At 36.2% G+C, this 22,519-nt stretch overlaps 1 protein-coding gene across 4 annotated transcripts in view; it reads left to right on the forward strand.

Moving 5' to 3' along the window:
- Nucleotides 1-11,440, forward strand: part of LOC131150701 (putative E3 ubiquitin-protein ligase XBAT35) — a 30,837-nt gene extending 19,397 nt beyond the window's left edge. The window contains exons 7-11 of one of the 4 annotated variants that reach the window (XM_058101582.1): nt 2,770-2,872; nt 2,998-3,072; nt 3,987-4,072; nt 9,883-10,597; nt 11,022-11,440. In XM_058101582.1, the coding sequence (XP_057957565.1) occupies nt 2,770-2,872; nt 2,998-3,072; nt 3,987-4,072; nt 9,883-10,560 (942 nt within the window). In that variant the 3' untranslated portion in view covers nt 10,561-10,597; nt 11,022-11,440. The remainder of the gene's footprint in view (nt 1-2,769; nt 2,873-2,997; nt 3,073-3,986; nt 4,073-9,882; nt 10,598-11,021) is intronic. The other 3 variants (XM_058101581.1, XM_058101584.1, XM_058101583.1) reach the window with 3 other exon arrangements.
- Nucleotides 11,441-22,519: the final 11,079 nt, after the last annotated feature.

Genomic DNA, 22,519 nt, shown 5'->3' on the forward strand with positions numbered 1-22,519 from the left:
TGTGCCTATGTCTCCGCCTCTAGCTTGCAAGCCCGATGATTCCACTAATGCTCACTTAACGGGTGGAGCGGCACCAATTACAATTAGATCAATTAGCACAGGATTGATCTCAACCTTTACAAATTGTCTTTGCGGGGCGGAGAAGATCTTAGGTCAAATTTGTAGGGCTGACCCCAACCTGATTCTTCCGGGCTAAATCAAGCCCCCTTAGGCCACGCCTTGAAATACAACAGTATTCTTCACAAAAATAATCGGTACAACTATTATGCTTCTTAAGTAAAGCAGATATGTACCCAATACGCATAGTATAATCAATCAACCACACATCAATAATATAGGTAAATGTAAGCTCAGTGATGTGTATTTTTGTGCAAACTACACTCAACAAGATATGATCGCAAGAATGCTCAGGAGTGTTCTAATCAAGCTATTTCTTTGAAACAAGTTTTCTCAAATCTCAATAATGAATCAGAGTTTCAAAGATGCTGCAACAATCTTTAAATCAACTCAAAAATATTTTTGTCAATGAAATATGCTCAAGAGTTGTTTGAAAGAATAACATAGATTGTTAAAAATATTTTGCACAACAAAATCAAGCTATAGAAATCTTTGCAATGACAATGCAAATATCCTTTAGCTACTAGGTTTTTTCTAACACAAGATTTATTAAATAAAATCTGTGGGAAAACCTTACTTAACTCCCCAAAATCAATACCAATCAACTTAGTAAAGTAATGAGAGTATGAGCAATAATACTAAGCAATAACCTAAGTAAAAACCACAAAGCTAAGATTAATCAATGGAATGAAGGTATGAGAGTGAGTGTGTTTGGAAGTATTATAGGCAAAATGGGATTTTGGCTTTGAGAGAATTTTGGTTAATGATTTTTCTTAATCTCTCCTTAATCCACACAAATGAACCTATATTTATAGGCTAGGGTAAAATTATAACCGTTTGGGACTTGTTGGGAATTCTTAGAAAAGTTTTAAATTGTTTAAACACAATTAACCTAACTTAACCCGTATTTACCTCAGTTAAAAATTTTTTAACCCGGTGAGGTTTGGGTGGCTGAACAGTGATTTGTTCGCCCGAACAAATGCAGTTATAAATGTCCTTTAAATAGGTTCAACAGCCCGAGTTTCAGTTCGATGGCCTGAAACAAAGTCAGAAACACTTCCTCGTAAATTCGGGTGCCCGGTCATAGGTTCGGTAGCTCGAACTCGTGTATTCGGTCGCCTGGGGCTCAGTTTGAATTAAATAGTTCGGTAGCCCGAGTTGGTGGAATGTCCTTTTCAGGCGGTTCGGGCGCCCGTGGAAGGTGTGCATAAATTTGGTCGGTCGCCCGAGAGCCTAAGTCAGCTGTTGACTTCTCAACAGTTCAGGCGCCCGAGGAGTTTTGAACTCTTGGGGTTCGGTCGCCCGAGCTCTCTCAATTTCTGTAATTAAGCCCAATTTTGCCTCAGTTAATTTCCCTGATATTATAAGTGATATTGGGGACTTTGTGCACTAAGTGTTGGGACCTAGGGTTTTTTTAAGGCCTTTTTAAGTATGCAAAAAAACCTGGCGTCGGTTGACCGAAGGGTGCCCTAAGGTCATTCGGTCCCTATGGTCAATCTACGATTTTGTTGAGCTTACAATTACCTACATGCATGACATGCAGAGATTATTACAGACCGATATAAATTATTACAGATCCAAATATAAAATAAAATATAAAGATACAACTAGAAATAGACATCGGTCTTCATGCACTGCTCCTTTGCAAATCCATAGAATATGCCGAAAGATGTGCGCGTTTAAGTGCGTCTTAGCTTCCATCTCTCATTTGTCATCTGTGCTTAGACAAGTAATCCTGTTCATACACTCAAAGCACACAGATGAGATACTGTGATTTGTTATAATCAAAACAGGGAGCTGACCAAAAAGTCAACACTCTATCTTTATTGTGCCTACATGTATTTAATTGCTTGTCTGATTGTTACCATGACTTTTTATTTTCTTCTTGTGCAATTGAAAATAATGTCTCCTTGCCTAGTGTATGTGTTCAAACATCTCTCTTTTTGTGTATAAAGGAGCAGAATTGTTCTATTTCGGATCAGCTTATCATAATATTTACGTATTGGACAGTGTGGTTTACACTTTGATAGGTTTGTTTCTTGTTGCTGTATTTACATGAGAAGTTATGCATTGGTTTGTCAATTCATCATTGACTGACTACTGCGCACGTGCTCGCTGCAACTCCCTTGTGGATTTGTGTGCCAGTTCCAAAATTTTTCTCTATAGACATAAATTGCTATAATGGATAATGAAGTTCATTTGTAGTTCAGCAACTGCGATGGGGCTTCTTTAAGATTGAACCTTTCTCTGGTTAGGTTTTTTTTTTTTTTCCCTGTCATTTAGATTTCCTCTTGGAATATTGTCGCAAAAATGTTTTGCCAAATATTGTTCTACTTCTGTAGTATTCATTCTGTATTTACTATTTGGGGTTAATGAAGCCAGTTTAATTGGTTTATGAAATTAAACCAGATTTGAAACACTAAGTAGGAAACATTCTTTTCTGCATGTATGTGTGTACATGTTTCCTTGGCAATTAGTATTCGTGGTTTAAAGGATTCATTATCTTCTTCCTGTCCTTCCCAGCATCAACATATTTAGTGCCTGTTTGCCCATTTAAGCAATATAATTATAATACTTGTTTCTTCTTCCTTTTGTCAAATTTGATGAATTTTTTAATGCTTATCTTCTACAATATTATGTACATGCGAGCAGGTTGCCCAACCCCGAACAGTTATTGCATTGGGGAGAGCCAATATGGAGGAGCCAAAATTTGACCAGCCTGATCCTGCCGTGACAATTCTTGATAACTCCACCAGTAATTTCTTAATGCCTTTTTGCCATACTTTGGGAGTTGAACATCAAAGTCCTCTCTTAGCTACATTTGTTGATTTTATTTTACTCTTTATTTTATTTTATTTTATTTTTAACATTCATTCATAGTCCCAAGAGGCAGGAGGCACAAGCGAAGCATTAACACCTGCCGTGAGGCAAGGTGTAAGCCTCGAGGACTTAGACGTAAGTATTAATGATTTTTTGAATTATTCAAAAGTAAGAATAGTTACCAAAAGAAAAGTAAGAATAATGTTTAAAATGGAGAAAATTAGAAAGAAGCACAAAAGCATGATGAATTTAAAAATTATTTAGAATAAAGGTATTATCCATTGCTAAACATCCATTGTAATGAAGTTTAATTAGAAGGGAGAGTTTTTAAATTCCCTTTTAATCAAAATTATTTGTTCGTTTTATAAAAAAGTAGCTTCCTCAAATAATACTCTTGCTACAATTTGGTTAGAAATTTTAAATGGTCTCTCATGTGCTGTTATCTCTGGGGTGGTTTTTGGGAGGTGGGGGAGTTGTGCACCCTCATCAATTGATGTATGTGGATGTCATGGATTCCAGTGAGACTGAATTTTAAGCCACTGACTCACAATTCTTTAAAAAATTTGGACGTGGAAAGGATCTCATTTGTTTAAAGTTTTAAAGAAATAAAAATGTACCTTCGATGAGGAGTTTGAGTTCCAGTTTGCATCAGAAGGACCACCTATTTTATTTGAACTGACATGGATGGTGAACCTGAAGGCATGGTGAACCTGAAGGCATAAGCGTGTGCCTCATGATTATGACAATATTTTATGAATTTGAGCCTCTATTGATGCATTTTGAAGTATATCCTCAATCCCTGGCTCATGATGAGCTTGCATGAAGTTTTCCTGTTCTCTATGAATAGTACATTCATCCAGAGATATTGGACGTTTTATTCTATCCATATTGCCGCGCCATTTTATGATAGGCAAACCATAATTTTGTTTAATTTTTCCTGTTGGCTGTTGGGGATTATCAAGAACTCTATTTTAATTTTAATTTTCATATATTTTACTTTCTCTGTTGGATACCTATAACTCAATTTTTCTGTTGTTTCTTTTTTGAAGAAATGCGCATCAAACTTGCTCCTTCAAATGCAAGTGACAAGCAACAACTTCAATGGTTTTGCAATGCATGCAAAGGAATTCCGCAGGTATGAGTATCTCACATATTCTGAGCAGATGCTGTTCCTTTTCCCAACTTCGGTGCTTGGAAATCAACAGAAAAGAGAATTCTTGCAATCATGTTTGATAATGACATGGGACAGTTTATGTTCTTCGACATATAAAGTTCATTTATCTGTACACTTGTACTATAAAAGACGATTATACAATAATTAAAAAGCATTTCTAATTTTACAATATTTAGGAACAGAAGGGTGCATACCAAATAGAGGGAAATTTTGTGTGAAAACAGTCCTGAGGGCTTGCTGAACTGTAACACTTATGAGATCTACTTTGCTTGGGCTGAGGAATGCTAAGATAATGGTATTGGAAAGTTTCTATTTCCATTTTTTTTTAAAAAGAAAAAACTGTAGTCGAAATTTTTGCTTTATTCACTCGTCCATTTTGGCTTACAAAGCTGATAAAAAAGTTTAGATATTTGCAACCTTTATTTTTTATTTTTATTTTTATAAAAAAGAAGATATTTTATTAGCAGAGAGAGAACAAGAAAAGGAGCTTGAGAAATCCTCCTTGAAAAGAGATGAAAGCTAAAAGGAAAAAAAAGAGAAAACATCAAAACAGTGGTACCATACAATCACACCGAAGATCAAGAAAGACAGTCCCTTAAAACAACCAGCTGTGAAAGCCCACAATGATACCAAATACTGAATCCTATCCCAGAGCAAAGAGAAAGACAGCTTCTTCCTTGTGAAAATACAAGCATTCCTTTCCATCCAAATGCCCCACAAGACAGCAAAAAAGCCCACAGCTCCGAAAAGCAGAGCCATCTCTACTTATTCCAAATTTTTTAGAGATAGGTAAGAAATTGGTGGACCTCCTATACCTCCTAGGCTGCTCATTCGGCACACGTATTTTAGGCATAGGTTTAAGAAGATTCAGGAAAGATGTGTATGGAGGACCTCATTGTGTTTTTTAGAGACTTATTTTAGTATTTGTAATTATGTGTTTAGTTGGGTCCTATTTGTAAATATGTGTTAGTTGTATTAGTGGTTTAAGTGCTGGCAATGCTAGTGGATGTACAGTTATTGTTTGAATCAATTGCAGTTGCCCTCTTTGTCTCTCTGCCTCTCTCTCTCTCTCTCTCTCTCTCTCTCTCTCTCCCCCCTCCCTTGGCAGGTTCCTGCTGTTCTTCTTCTCTTCTTCTTCCTCCTCCTTTCTTCTTCTTCTTTTTCTTCCTTCTCTCACCTCTCTTCTAATTCTGTCTCTCACCTCTGTTCTATTCTTCCCCTTTTCTGTTCTTGTCTTTCTGTTCTGTTCCCCTACTGCTGTTGCCGCAGTCAGTTTGATAATGATCGAGTGACATTGTTTCTTCGGCCCGAACCGAGGAATCCCTTAGATATGATGCAAAATGGATCTTGTTCTATTGTTGATCAGAGATTTTACTATGAAAAATATGAATCGGAGTTTGAAGAAGGAGCCCTCGAGCCACAACAGATAGAGGAGGATTTATTCAATCACATAGTTTGGGCTCCTAGAATATGGCGCCCTTGGGGCTTTCTATTTGATTGTATATTTTTGAACAAGTTCTTGGATAACAAGTCTAAAGGTTATCTTATTGATGATATCGATATTGATGATAGTGACCTTGATAACTGGAGCTGCTAACTATGATGAATGCGCTAACTATGGATATGATGCCGCGCCCTTGGGGCTTTCTTCTTCTTCTTCTTCATCTTCGCCAAATCCTTTGCCAACTCTGCGCAGACTCAACTATCTCCAAATAAAGCTTCTTCTTCTTCTTCAAAAATAACCTGCAAGAGAACTCCCTTGAAGTGTCAAGAACCCCGCAACAGATAGTTCCTCCAGACGAAGGACAACTTCCAACAAGCATAACAAAAAAGTGAGCCCTGAGTCCTCGACACCTTTCTACCAATTAAGGACTTCCAAAAATGAATATCCCAAGAGATCTTACTCCAATCTAAAATAAGAAAGGAAGAGATGTTTCCATTATGCAATGAGGAACCTATACAAATGAGGAACGGAAGTACAAAACATGGAATCACTCACCCTAGTGTCTTCCTTAAACTGATTATGATTCCCATTACATACAATAAATTTGGTGTATGGAAGAAAGAGATTTAAATCTGGAAAATACACTTCTGAGGGCTGTCAAAAAAAAAAACCTTACCCTATATTAGCATCCCGCCCATTATCCTGCGTGCCAAATTTATTTTAATAGTTTTGTGTCAAGGAGAATTTTCCTTTGAGGGAAATCAAAGGTATTTACCTATTAAACCAATGTTGTTTTTTAGACGCTAGTTTCCAAGACCTCCTCGGGGTGGAGGGGATGGGGGGTTGGTGGAACTTACAAACAATCTCCCAAGTCCGAACTAACTACATGATCCCTCTTCTCCCCTACATGGACCAAAGAAAGTATCTCATGATTCTCAATATGTCTAGCTATCCCCATGGGAATTTAAAAATAAATAAGAAATAAAGGGGAATACTAGAAAGACAAGCTTGAATGAGTTTAATCCTCCCACATAGAGAGATAAAGTGCCCTTCCAACCATCTAACCTCTTTCACACTTTCTCCATGACAAAATCTCAAAATCCAACCTACTGACGGTCAACACTTAACACCCAAAAGGCACTCCTAGATAAGTAAAGGCCAATCTAGAATGCCACACCCAACAAAAGAAGACTCAGAAGATCTAGATTCACTTTAGTTGCATAATCTTAGTTCACTCTTACCCAATTTGTTTTTAAGCCACAAACCCTTTGAAACAGTTGTGAAATAATAAACACATTTTAAAAAGATTTGTATGATCTTCTAGGAGAAAAGTAGTGTTATCTGTAAACTGAAGATGAGATGCCATGACCCGCTCACTTCCTTCCCCAATCCCTCTCACTAATCCTTTATCTATAGCCCTATGAACCAATCCACTAAAGATATTCACGACAAGAACAAGCAAAAAAGGAGGAAGTGAATTCACTTGCCTAATCCTTCTTGAAGCCTTGAACCATAACTTAGGTTCTCAATTTATAATGACATAAAAAAAAAAAGCAGTGGACAAACACCTCCTCACAACCCTGCCATATCTCATTGAACCCCTTCCTCCTCAAATCCACTTTAAACACAAATCCCTTCTCTTTCCTCCTCCGAACATCCTTAACTGCCTTATTAGCTTCTAAAATAAGCATCCATGATCTGTCTACATCTCAAAGAAGAACTTCGAGTCTCAAAGCAAGTGTCGCCCCCCACAACGCTCAACCTATCTGCCAAAACCTTAGGAATAATCTTATTCATATCAGTAACTAGATTAATAGGATCATCTGCAATTTTGCTAGACCTATCTTCCCAACAACCCTGAAAAAATCCCATAGTAAACCTATCCAGAGACCCGGTGCCTTATCCTGACCCATCCAAAACCAATTGCCTTCACCTTGCTCTCCTCAAAAAGCCACTCCATCCAAATGACCTGATCTCGAGAGTTTTTACTCCACTCTAATTCTTCAAACATAAGATTGTACGCATCTTCCATCACAAACAAATTAGCATAAAAAAATCTTTAATCTCATTAGTTACCAAGCAAGAATTAGTAGTAACATCAACCACCCTTAACCCAACTCCTTAATCATGTTCTTTATCCTCTTGCCATTAAGCAACCTATGGAAGAATTTTGAATTACAATCACCCTCCCTTACCCCATTTAATTTATCTATTTTTTATTTTTTGGTTTCCAACTCTTCATTTCCATAAAATCACCTCCTGAAGCTTGTTTTTCAATTGGACAGTCTTGTGATTATTGCACTCCACAAGCTCCCCTTCTTTCCCATCCAACAGATCAAGTGATGTAGGACAAGATTTTGGGAAGATCCATGTTGGAGACCTCTTAGGAAGAACTGTTTTGAGAATTGTTGGGTTTAATTAATAGTTCATTATGTGTTTAGTTTAATTTGTAGCATTATGTGTATTTTTGGGACTTTTTAATATTTGTGCAATGTTGGGGCATGCTTGTAATGTAATTTAATTTTAGGGGTTTATGTGTAATTTCATGTGTTTAGAGGCTTTCTTATAAATAGTGTGAGAAAACCATGATGTAGGAGTTGTTGATGAATTTGAATTGTTGAATTGAATGTGAGTCCCCCCTTGGTATCTCCTCTCTCTTCCCTTCACTTTCCTTCTTGTCTTCTGTTTTTTCTAAGTTCTCCCATGGCTGCAGAACCTTGATGCTGCCCCTGCATCATTTGGTATCAGAGCCCAACCACAATCTCTTTCTTCCATTTCAGTTCTCTATATTTTTTTTTCAATCTTCTTCTTCCCCCTCTTCTTCTCTTCTTTCTCCAGTCACTATTCTGAAACTTTTATCTCCCTCTGCTGCTGCTTCTTCTCCTTCTCCTTCTATCTACCATTCCCTCACTCTGTTTCTGATCTCCTTTTCTGTCGATAATCGCCTGCTGCCCAGCAGACTCTTCTTCTTGTCTAATTCCCTTCTCCTTCTCTTACTCTTCTTCTACATTTTTCCTTCTTGTATTTTCCTCTCTCTATTTCCCTTCCATCATTCTCTCTCTGATTCTTCTCTATTCTGAAATTTCAGTCAAAAAAAAAAAAAAAAGGAAAACCGAAAAGCAGTTTTGCAGTTTCTGAACTTTTTCAGAAATTCCAGTCGTGTCTCATTTTTTGAAACCCTGATTTCCAGCCTAGATGCAGGGCCAATATCAAGGTTCTGCAGCCATGGGAGAATTTAGAAAATATAGAAGAGGGGAAGGAAAGGGAAGGGAGGAGAGAGGAGATACCAAGGGGGAACTCACGTTCAATTTGACAATTCAAATTCATCAGCAACTACATTATGGCTTTCACAAACTATTTATAAAGCCTCTAAACACATAAAATTACACATAAACCCATAAAACTAAATTACATTACAAACATGCCCTAACATTACACAAATATTACAAACAAGTCCCCAAAATACACATAATGCTATACTAATTAAACTATTAATTAAACCCAACAATTCTCAATACAGTTCTTCTTAAGTAGTCTCCAACATGGATCTTCCCAAAGTCTTGCTTCTTGGCCTACATCACCAAGCTTATGATTAATGCCATTCTTCTTGGCCCTAATATTCCCAGAAGTTTCAATATTCCACTTTTTTAATGCTTCTTTAAGACGCTTGAGCTTATACATAACTTAAAAGCCCTAATATCCCCAGAAGCTTCAATATTCCACTTTTTTAATGCTTCTTACGATGCCTGAGCTTTTACATAACTTAAAATCTACCTAACTTTTCTCAACATCCTCACTCCAGTAGTCCTAACAAAAGACCGAAAAGACTTATGACTAATATTTTCAAACCTCAAATGAGGGCCTTATTAATTTTTCTATACTCTTAACAAGATAAGAATAAATTATCTATTATTATTAGAAATGGGATTCCATATAGTATAGTTATTTTCAGCATGGTTTTAAAATTCTCTAAATACCCTTTAACTGCTTTTTTCTTTTATTTTTATTTATTTATTTATTTTTTAAAGAACTACAATAGTAAAGAAACTGCAGTTAGCTGTTTAAACTAAAAAAATAGGGAGTTTGAATCTATATGAGGATTAATGTAAGTGTATAAGATGGATCCCTTGAAGAGTGTTGCATGGGAGCTTTGAATTACTGATGCTTTTAGTAATTTTTACGTTGGAAAACAAAGAAGAACTTGCATTATTGCTGTTATGCTCAGCTTAACTTTTCTTAGACATGCAAGCAATTTTTTGCATAGCTCATTATTAATGACATATATATGATGATGCTGATGATGACTTTGGCTTGTTCTAAATTTCAGGGAACACCTGCATTTTTACATCATACACCGACTCCAGTTGTTCCACCAACTGCACCACCAACTGCTGAAGATTTAGAATTAGCAATGGCAATCAATGCTTCAATTCAATCTGCCATAGAGGATGCGCCACCTTTCTGTAACATCCACCCAAGCTCTGAAGCAAATACATCCACCGGTTGGAGTAATGATCATGTGGATATCACAAGTCATAATGGTTGGGGGGCAACAGCTGCTTCTGCCCCTCCAGGCAGTGAATGGGCAGCCCACAAGGCTGGTCCAAGCCACAATCCTACTCAGCCCATCCAGATTCAAAATAGTACCTCTGCCGTTTTCCAAGCCCATGAAATCTCCACTTCTACAAGCCCGTCAGCTCCACCAATTGGTAATGAGGTTATAAGTGATGGCCCAATTCACTATCCATCAATTGATGATAGCCCTGTTGAATTTTCTGCTCCAGCCATTGAAAACTTACCTGCTGAAGCGGTAGAGAAGAAAGAAAATGGAGGTGGTGCTTCATCTTGCGTAATATGTTTGGATGCTCCAGTTGAGGGGGCTTGCATCCCGTGTGGCCATATGGCTGGATGCATGTCTTGTTTAAATGAGATAAAAACCAAGAATTGGGGTTGTCCTGTTTGTCGTGCCAAGATTGACCAGATCATAAGGCTGTATGCTGTTTGACTACTGCCGCATAATAGGTGAAGCTGTAAGTGCTTTTGTAAGTTTGGTCCTCCCAACAAATTTGTCAATAATTTCTTTATGATGCTAAAGAAAACTAGGTTGAGTTTTCTGAATTAATCGGGTAATTCCTGTGATTTTTCATACATAACTGAAATGCCTTGTGGGTTTGAGGTCATATACTTATGCCTCCTGGATTGATTTAATATTTAGCTTTTTCAAAAAATACTCTTTACTCATCTACATATGAAATCATACTTGTACTGAGGGAATGTGGATGGATGATGTGGGAATGTAGATGATGCAATCCCAGACCTTCAGGACAAGTCAATGATACTCCAACAATCAAAGGGAGCTTACCATATATATGAAGAAATATTTTAAGAGCAAACACCCTCCCCCCATTCCCCTTTCCCTGTTTAAAAAATGGGAAAAATCTCAGTAATTATTTCTGTAATTTGCAGATGGAAATACATTATTTTGCAAAAAAGAGCCCTCAACTGCCGCAACATCGTTTACTAGGGGGCTGCTCTCTCTCTATTCTTGTGAACTGATGAAGAAGCATGGAGCAGGAAATACAACAAAAGAATGTTAGTGGTAATACCTCAATTTCTGGAACATTCAAGTGTGGATACCTTATTTATAGCTGGAACTGAAGCGGGGTTCACCATGATTGGGAATTGGGATCTTCTTTCTTTCAAGTGACATGTTGAGTAAAATTGTAAAATCTTCTTCCTCGGACTTAAAAGGCTTTTAAGATTGAAACTTATATGTACAGCTGACATGTATATTGCTTATTTCTGTCATATTTTCAATTTTCTGTTGTGTGACAACAAACAAATACTATTTATTGCGTATATGATATCCATATATTCTGTTACAATAGATATCCATGTTTTTGCTCACAACCCTCTTTGATCCACCCCTCAATCTGTGCACTGCCTGCGAGCTGAGTTACATTGCAGCGAAGGCGTTGTTTGGACTTTGGGCCTTGAATTGGTTTTGTGGGAATCTGAATGAAACTTAGTCCAGTCAAATGCACACAAATCTAAATCAAAGTTCTGATCTCCAAGCTTCAAAACACAGGAATGCCTTTGAGCTGGAGATCCACAATTGCCATTACTGTCTCTGCTTCTCAAGTGCAGCCATAGCAGAGTTGCAGGAAGGAGAGTTGGATATGGTTTTCTTGCCTGTGGTATGATTTGGATCCAGGAAGTAGTAGAGTTGATTTATGCGCAGAAGCTGACACCGAGCATCAGCAGCATTTTGGGGCCAGAATGTGCTACCTCATATTTGTATTTTGCGCAAGTTTCTACTTGCAGGATAATGCAGCAAAAATAGTTACTGCCATTGTCCATAGTCTAATTCCTAACCGGGCTGTGCTGAGCTAGGATTAAACTTTTTGGGAAACAATTCCTATTGTCATACTGTTAGGCAGTAATTCAATTCCTAACTAGAGGTTTTATTACTCACTGGATCAATTTTTCCCGTCATTTTATGCATTCATCACGACTCAGTTGAGAATGAGATGCATTCATCAGGTTACAATTTGTTATCTCTGCATGAGCCTTATTGGGCTAAGCTCTACTCAGGCTTTTGATTTTTGTGCTTGATCCCTACAATGTTATATTTTATTTAATTTTTTTGGGTTCAGAGTAGGTATTTGGGGTTTTTGTTTTGCAAGATAAGATTTTTGAAGATTGGACTCGATTGATTGGTATTGGATTGGACTGATAAAGCTTTTTTTGTGTTTGACCTATCATCTATAATAGATATACTAATTCTATGTTTGGAGAGGTTTTGGATTTAGATTTGCATTAGATTTGGATTAAATATAATATAAAATTGTATTGAAATTTATCCAAATCCACCTAAATCTAAATCTGAGATGTGAAATTCATGCTCCTAAATGTGGCACAAGGATATGGGTGAAAATATTTTTGTTGTTCTTTTTAGTTTCCATATTTACAAGTTGTATTACTTGAGCTGTTGGGCTTGGTTAGTTATCCTTTAGCTTGCTCAATTTATATTTGGGTTTCGCCAAGTAGGAATTAAAATGAGCTTCCCAAAGCCTGGTGTCACGATTGCACATTGGTATTACAGGGATCTTTCCCTTGGGCTTCAACTTAGGTGCCTTGTATGGGTAAAATTGTGACGAGGGCATTAGAAAATATCGGAGGAGGTAGCCACGATCCACATTAGATGTGTATACTAGCAACATCTTAATTATATAAATGATTCATGTTTCAAAAATGTTTTTAGAACTTGGACTTGTTATTGACTTGGTGAAGCCACCACATTAATTCGACTGATAGTTGAATTGGTGGAGTCAGTATAGTATAATATAATATATGTATATATACATACATGCCAAATATAATATGTAATAATATTTTCTTGCAAAAGTAAAATTACACCATTTACATATATAAACATTATGAAGATGTTAATTGGAATCACACATATTAGTTTATTGAAAGTCAATGACTAACGGTTACCTTAATTAAAAATTTGAATTACTTTTCTTAATCTCATAAAATATTTTTTATAATTTATTATTTATTTTTAATAAAAAATATTAGCTGAAGTTGGTGTTTTTTGTCCTAGTGTGTAGCTATTTTATTATTTTATTAATTAAATTATTTTTTATTTTTTTTAGTGGTCAATTTGTATCAAGGATTTTACTTGGAAAAAGAAAAGGAAAATAAGAAGGAAACTTATTTTCTCTTGCATTTTCTTTCTATATTAAATTCTATTAAAAATAAAATTTTATTTTTATGTGATTAAAAATTAAGAAAAGTTAAATATTAAAGATGTGTAAAATCAAACTTTTGTTCATGAATTTGACATGTTTGGGTTCTGATTGAATTGGGTTAAACCGGCCGACCGGTACGGGTTTTTAAACCGTGGGTTCAACTTTGAGTTGCCTTTGGTAAGGTACAATAATTTACTGAAATAGCACTGACCGTTACGTGTAGCCTCAACTCAAAGCAAATGGAGCAAATGAAGTTCAACATTGCACGAGGCATAAATATTTGATTGACACTTCTTATGCCAATCTTGTTTTACTAGTCTTAGGCTTAATTTTGTAGTTAGCAAAAAATTTAACCCTATGTTTAAATATATGAGTGAACAAATTATATTGAATGCTATTTTCCATACTGTCTACAAAGCAGAAATTAATATGAACTTTGGATATATACATATACACACATAATCTACATATGCCATAATAGTTATGTTATATGTTATTTTGACTTTGCATATTTGACTATTAGTCCTCATTTATTTGACTTGTTCAACTAAGCTTATTAAATTGATCTCTAGTTGGGACTTTTTATTTCATGGTTCAACCTTAATTGGAGTCCAATATGTTACTATAAGCGGGCATATTATAATTTGACATTTTAATTAAAAAAATGAATTATTTATATCACAAGTTCTAGCCATTTCATTAAATTTTATTTCGCTGCTTAAAGTTTAAATCATGCATGTCATTTTAATCTTTAAAGTTTCAATTTTAACTTTAATGAGATCACTCAAAGAAATTTAAACTGACTTGAATATGAAATATAAAATCAAACTGTTACAATTTAAACTTTCAGAAATTAATTACAATCTAGTAAATTTTACTCACACAAATTTCTCTTTTATATTTTACAAAAAGATAAGTCTTTTGAGGAAAAATTCGTATCTTTTTGACAAATCTCACGAGAGGTTTATGACATTTTTGAAACCTTAGGGAAGGTCAATGAAATTTTTGACCTTAGAACAAGATCAAGATCAAGATCAATTGAGCTCTAGAAATTTCATGGATGTGGTCAATTGAAATAAAAAAGGGATAACTACATAAGTTCTTACAATTTTACTGAATTATATTTTCCTTCTTAAAATTTAAATCTTGACATTTTTTTTTTTTTGATTACATAGAAACTCTAATCACCAACAAGCCTTTCGGACCCCCTGGTGTGACACCAAACCTACGGACCAGCGTCTTTCCCTTAGATCTCGCTAATCAGGCAAAGTCCGGAATGCGGACACGACTTCCGTGCATCAGTTGGACGTTCGGCTAACCCGATTCCTGGGACACATCTCCATTACCATCCTCGGTCCTCACTGGCTTACAGAAAACTCTCATCATTCACGGTCCCCGCTGACTCATAGAGCGAACTCTCACCATTCACGGTTCCCGCTGGCTCATAGAGTAAATTCTCACAATCCACAGGTACCGTTGACTCCGTGAGTGTATTTACCTGGAATTGAACCCCCAATACTCAAAATACCCTTCTTGTACAATTGGCAACTCCCTCGGGAAAAAAAAAAAAAAAAAGCACAATGGAGCTCCCGGACTATGGAATTTAAATAGTCTAGTCAATGGTAAGCTGCCCTAAAACTTAAGTCAGGGTAGTACATTAAAGGCTAAACTGAGGCAAAGATTCCACTGAAACCATGATTAATTCAATCTAAAGCAAGGATTTTATGCACACAATATCTCCTGTTTGAAAAGTTGAAGACACCATCTGTATTATCAGCTTTGCTTTTCATAACCAGAGAGAAAAGAAACTGGCTTAGGCAAAAGAAAAACACAAGAAACTTTAAAACAAATGCGGGCAGGCTTTGCCTCCTCTGCCCACTACCCGGGATCTTGACTCTAATCTTCTGATGTAAAATTGAAAGCCATTCATATATAATTAGTACCTTGTTAAAACGTACACATTAGCGTGCGTCCAAAGCTTATGAAAGCAAAATCAGCTGTCGTACCTGATTCTACCATCTGTGTTTTGGTTTTTTGCAAGCTAGCAAGCAATATGCATTTTTGGTTTTCTTCAAAGTGGGTAGGGGGAGAGAAATGATCGTACCTGCAAGCTGTCGTACCTGATTCTATAATCTTGGTCCCTTAATCCTTGTTTTGCAAGCTAGCACCCAATATCTATTTTAATCGAATTAACCGATCGAGTTCGGTCGGTTCGGTTCGGTCAATGTAGAGGTTCGATTTGGTTCGCTTACCGATTTAGATAATTTCGGGTATTCGGTTTTTGATTCAGGTGTGGGGAATTTTAATTTGGTTAACCGAATTACCCAAATTACTAATTAATTAAAAATTAAATATAAATTAGTAATATTAAATATAGCTGATATATTATATATTATATAATTGTCCGATTTTCTTAATTTATTTATTAAATCAATTTCATTTCTCCTAGTTCAGCTCTTACAATTAAAATAAAGGGTCAACATTAATTTCATAATTAATTTTAAATTTTGCAATCATATTTTGTTTTTATAATTAATTTTAAATTATTTCTATCAAATTCGATTAACTGAATTACCCGAAAAGTTGGTTCGGTTGGGTGCGGTTCGGTTACAATACCTAATTCGTTCGGTTTCGGTTACAGATTTTTGTTAATTGAAAATTTCGGTTAATTAACCAAATTTGGCCGAATTGACCGTTTGCACACTCCTAGTGCACATAAGACGGGTAACACTTTGTAAAATATTAGGGCATGTTTTAGTTATTTAGTAGGATAATACCTTAGTAAAAATAGCGAAAATGACTCATTGACAATATTGATGTTTTTTAGTGATAGAGTAAATGTAATATAAACAGCTTTTTAGGGGACTGTAAATATCATAAAGCTACTTGCTTACTTGCTTCTCTCATTAGATATGCATTGCCTATAGAAATGTGATAAATGAATTGCGTTATTTTGCGGTTTAATGCATGACTTTTGTTTACGTTTGCCAACATATGGGGACCGAGATCTAACGCCTTGAATAGGATGGTGACCTTAAAAGTAATTATATGTGGGGGTTAATCGTATTAAGGGTTCTATAGAGTCACCGCTATTTTTTTTTTTTTGGTTTAGGTGTGGTTAAGTTTTCCAAATTACCACCGATTGATTGGTCTCTAAGCTGACCTAGGTCTAAAGAATCTATAGTCACAGTCTGTGATACCAAAATCAAGTTTGGGAGTATGGTTGTGCGAGGGAAAAGTACTAGTACCCTTACACACATGTTCTTTTGAATGATACCATGATATTTTTGGAATGTTCACATATTAATCAAACCAAGATTTTGATTCTTCATTTGATTTCAGATTACCTTTCCTTTAAATATCATTCCACTTTACAACCGTTGAGTATCCCGTTAGAGTTGTAAAGATTCCTGTTAAGAAAATATGGAAACGGAGAATTAAATGTTGAAAATTAAAATGAGTCTTGATGAGGATGAACCGAAGATGAGAATGAGCAGTAGAGGAGCCAGTTTTCTTGCACTGGAATGATAATACCATGTGCTAATTCATCCCATTAAATCACAATAACTCCCTTCCTTTATTATCTATTCTGTGTAACTATATAATGAGAGCATTTGTGTGTGAATTTAAAAAGTGAGTGTGAGCAAGGAGTATGAGAGTATTGTGCTAAAGGTAAGAGAGAGAAAAGTGTGAAAAGAGTGTGAGTTGAGTGGTGTCTCCTCTTGTTTTTCTCCCAAGTTATAGTAAATTTGGTGTTCCGGTCGACTAAGATTTAGTTAAAAAATTTTTTGGCCTAAGTCAGTCGACTAGGCTTGTTTGAACGTATAAGGGCCGGTCAACTGGGGTCAATATAAAACCTAATTTTAGCCCTGTTTTTGACTTAAAACTTTTCAGACCTGTTGTGTATGAGTATGACTTTTTATGAATGGTTTTTCTAGAAAAGTTTTTGGTTCCTTATGGTCAGTCTATGGTCCTTGTTTGAGCTTAGCGTCATATCATGCAAGACATGCATTATTACAAACAAATCTAAATTCATTTACAATTAAAATAAAACATATCTTCTTCTTTGCTCTTCAAATCTCCACGGAATACGCCAAGTTGTATGTGCTTTAAGTTCCTTCTTGGCTTCCATTTCTCCTTTACCTTATGTGCGCTGAATTTATAAACCTATTCAAGCACTAAATATACACATAAGATACTTGCACTTTGTCAATATCAAAACAGGGATCAGATTCAAAAAGTCAACAAATTTCAACCTCGAATTAAAAGGCCTTACTTTTTGGTGAGACTCGAAAGATTTCACAACAATGTGCTTGTCACGAAAGGATTTCGTCCTATCTTTATAGATCTTAACATTCTCATACGAGTTATTTTGGATCTCCTCCAACTCATTGAGTTGGAGGCGGCGATGGGAACTGGTAGCAACCATGTCAAAATTGAACTTCTTAATCGCCCAATAGGCTCAATGTTCCAACTCGACCGGGAGGTGACAGGCCTTACTATAGACCAAATGATATGGGGACATACCAATAGGGGTCTTATAGGCCGTTCTATACGCCCACTGAGCATATTCTAGCTGGGATGACAAATATTTCTATCTCGCCTCACAGTTTTCGGAAGGATGTTTTTGATTTCATGGTTTGAAACCTCAAGCTACCCGCTAGTCTGTGGATGGTACGGTGTGGCGACTTTGTGAGTGATGGAGTATTTTTCAAGGAGTTTTGTAAAAAAATGATTGAGTAAATGAGTTCCCTCATCAGTAATGATAGCTTGAGGGCAACTAAAACGACTAAAAAGACCCTTAAGAAATCTAGTGACCATTTGATGGTCATTGGTCCTAGTCACGGCCGCCTCTACCCACTTTGAAACATAATCCACCGCCACAAGTATGTACATGTCCATGGGAAGGAGGGAATGGACCCATAAAGTCAATTCCCCACACATCAAATAGCTCAACCACTAGAATGGGGTTCAAAGGCATCATGTCATGCCAGGAGATGTTCCCGGTCTACTGACACCGTAAGCATGCTCTGCAAAATTCTTGAGCATCCTGAAAAAGTGTGGGCCAAAAAAATTCGCTTTGAAGCACTTTGGCTGCTAATTTCTTCCCACTAAAATGACCACCACACTCTAATTTGTAACCAAATTCAAGTATGCGGTGGTACTCACTCTCAGGAACATATCACCGGATGATCGAATTTGGGTCGATTTTGAAAAGGTTCGGGTCTTCCCATATGCAATGGTGTACTTGGGAGAAGAACTTGTCTTTCTCCTTCCGTGTTCAATCATGAGGGATGACTCCCATGGCTAAGTAATTAGCAATCATATCAAACCATGTAAGTCGAGAAGACATGGCAAAAAGTTGTTCATCAAGAAAGGAATCATGAACTGGATAGGGGTCGGTAGATCCCTCAACTAGAATGCGGTACAAATGATAAGCTATGTGATATCCCGTCCCTTTCCTATCCCGGATCTCATAATCAAACTCATATAAAAGAAAAATCCACCTAATCAGCCTAGGTTTGGTCTCTTTCTTTATAAGAAGGTACCGCAAAGCGATGTGATCAGAGTACACAATGACCTTTGACCCTAGGAGATAAGAGCGGAACTTTTCAAGTACGAGAACTACTGCTAGAAGCTCATTCTAGGTGGTAGTATAATTCAATTGAGCTCCTTGAAGAGTCTTAGTAGCGTAGTAAATCACATGAGGCAATTTATCAACTTATTGCCCCAAAATAGCCCTTACGACGTAATCCGATGCATTGCACATGATTTCAAAAGGGAGGGACCAATCGGGTGTGTTGACTCTATGAGTCCAATCCTATTTTGATAATGACAAATTACTTGGTATTTGACTTGTGCAATTGAGTTTGTGAACGTGATCATGATTTAGAATGTAAGAATGGTAAACTTAATATGGAACCCACGAGGAACCTAAAGTACATATCACTTGGCTCAATCCATGGAACTAGAGGAATAAAAGGATGAAGAAGTAAGATTCAAATTCAAGATCTTCAAAGTCAAATTCAAGATCTTCAAATTCAAATTCAAGTACGAGAACTACTTCATATGATATAATTTGAAGCTTAAATATTCCCTAGACTGACCTTAGGACTCGTGCATTTCATGAAAGATTCATTTACATTACTTTTAGGTTGAATAAATTTTTAGAGGCAAAATTTTAGAGACCTCGTTGACAAACCCCATGTCCTCGTCGACGAACGCATGAAAGCCACTTGGCGATGAACAATGTTGTCTCATCGATGAAAAATACTGAGAGCTAGAAAAGTTCAGATAGTGCTCTCATCAACGAACTTATGACCTTGTCAACAAACGAGTGTTGTACACTCGTCGACGAATGTGTACCCATTCGTCGATGAAGGTCGCGGTGCAGAACGATGCTCTTAGCGCAAATACGAACGAAAACCTTTATTTTTAAATGATCCAACGATTAGGATTTTATCTGATAGTGAGAACACTATTTAAATATACCCTAAACCCTAGAGACACAAGAAGAAACAATTTAGAGAGACTAATCTCGTTATCTTGTGCTAAGTATGCCTCCATTCCAAAGATTTTGCCAACACTCTACTGCATTCATATTCTTTGGGCAGATCATCTCAGCTTTTCAAAGGGATTTCATCTACACATCTTGTAAGCAATCCTTGGTGATTGAGGTTTGATAAATAAGTGATTTATTTGTGGATTCAATATATACTTCAAAGGTTTTTCATCTCTCAAACTCTTATATCTAATATTTTTATTGAGAAGAAAAATCCTTGTTTTAGTACTTGAAAAGTTTATTTGAGAAAGGTTTATTCTAAAGTCTGAATCTTTGCAGATATTCAAGTTTATATTTTACCCAAAGATTTCATCTTATGATATTATTGCAAAAACTTTTGATAAGCAAATCCTAAAGATTTTAAAATACATAACCTTGAGAAATCTTGTTGAAAAATATCGACTTGTGTTCAAATCTTTGAAGATATTTTATCATATTTATATCTATATACAAAGATCATATATTTGTTGATACACAATGTTAGCTTTGGTGTATTCCCAAGAAGGGGGGGGGGGGGGTGAATTGGGTATTTAAAAATTTAACTCCTACGTTCAACTAATCCAACAACAATATATCTCAACCTAGGGTCTTTCTAACATATACCAATTGCGCAGATGAAAAAAACATATAGAAAATAACAACATTCACAATATAACATACATGTGCAGAAAATAAAGTGTGAAAATATAAAGTACACGCATGACATGTTATTGGGGTTTGGCCAATATTGCCTACATCCCCGCCTCTAGCTCGTAAGCTCGAGGATTCCACTAATGCTCACTTAACGGGTGGAACGACACCGTTTTCAACCAGGTCAATTAGCACAGAGTTGGCCTCAATCTTTACAATTAAGTCAATTAGCGAGACTGACCTTAACCTACACCTTACCAGGATGGTGCACCTAGTTTTCCTAACCGGGTCTAGGCCAATCCAGGACTATTCCATAGGGTTAGTCTCCTTCTTCAGGCCCACACCTGGAATACAACAATCAAATTACAATACAAACAGTGTACAATATAATGCTTCTCCAATAAGCAGATATGTACCAATACAAATCAGTCAATGCACATTAATAATATAGGAAATTGTAAGTTTAGTGATGTGATTTTGTGCAAGCAACACGCAACAATGTATTATCACTAATATGCTCAAGAGTGTTCTAATCAAGCTATTTCTTTGAAATAATATATATCAAATCTCAATAATAAATTAGGGTTTGAAAGAAGCTACAAATATTCAAATCAACTCAAAATATTTTCTTCAAGGAAATAGGCTCAAGAGTTGTTTAAATAAAAAATAATAGCTTGTTAAAAATATTTGCACAACAAAATATAACTATTGAAATCTTGCAATGACTATACAAGAATCTTGAAGCTTATGAGTTTATCCCAACACAAGATTTATTATATTCAAATCTATGGGATAAACTTTGCTAAACTCCCCTAAATCAATATCAAATAATTAATCAAGCAAATGGGAGTATGAGCAATCTTTAATAATCAATAACACAATATAACACTCTCATAATACTAAGATGTATCAAGGGAATGAAGAAGTGAGAGTATTTTGGCAAAATAGGATTTCAAAAAATAGAAATGATTTTTGCTAATCTATTACTAATCCTCACAAATGAGCTCATATATATAGACCAAGGCCTAAATATAATAGTTTAGGACATGTAGGGTATTATTAGTATTGTTTTAAAACACATTAGAAAAATTAACCTTGTTTAAAACATTTTAACCTTGGTAATTATTTTGCAACCTGAGAAGTTTCGGGTGGTTGAACTTTAGTTCGATTGCCCGAATAGACTGAGCTCAAAAAGGCATTTTAAAAGGTTTGGTAGCCTGAGTCTAGGTTCGGTTGACTAAACAAAAGTTAGAAACATTATGTCCGCAATTCGGGTGTTCGAATATAAGTTCTGTTAACCGAACTAGCAAGTTCGGATGCCCGAGGCCTTTTTGAACGCGAAGGTTCAGGCGCCCCGGTTGGTGAAAAGTGCTCTAACACTTGTTTGGTCGCCCGAAGCCAGGTCAAACCGTTGAATTCCCAACATTTTGGGTGCTCGAGGTGTTTTGAACACTTGGGGTTTGGTCGCTCGACCTCTCACAATTATGCCAATTATGTTCAATTTCATTTCAAGTTGATACCTTGATTGTGAATGTGAATGGGGACTGTGTTGTGCATATGTGTAGGGACCTAAGGTCTTTTCTAAAGCCGTTTTGAGATAGTCCCAAAAATATGGTGTCGATCGACCGAAGGGTGCCCTAAGGTCCTTTGGCCCCCTATGGTCAAACTACGGTCTTGTTGTGCTTACAATTACCTATATGCATGACATGCAGATATTATTACAGACCGATATAGATTATTACAGACCAAATTTAAAACATAAATGCATTTAGAATAAGAATTTTCTTCTTCTTTCTTCTGCTCTTTGGATTCTCCATCTTTAAGTCTTTTAGGTTTCCAACAATCATTTCTCATGTGTGTGTACTGAATTAATGACATGTTCAAGTACTAGGCACACACATTAGTAATATGTAGTTTGTCATAATCAAAACCAGGGATCAGACTCAAAAAGTCAACAATCTCCCCCTTTTTGATGATGACAAACACATTAGAGCAAAATGGGGTTTAACCTAAAA

This window comes from Malania oleifera, chromosome 3 (genome assembly GCF_029873635.1).
Source record: "Malania oleifera isolate guangnan ecotype guangnan chromosome 3, ASM2987363v1, whole genome shotgun sequence".
Lineage (NCBI taxonomy): Eukaryota > Viridiplantae > Streptophyta > Magnoliopsida > Santalales > Ximeniaceae > Malania > Malania oleifera.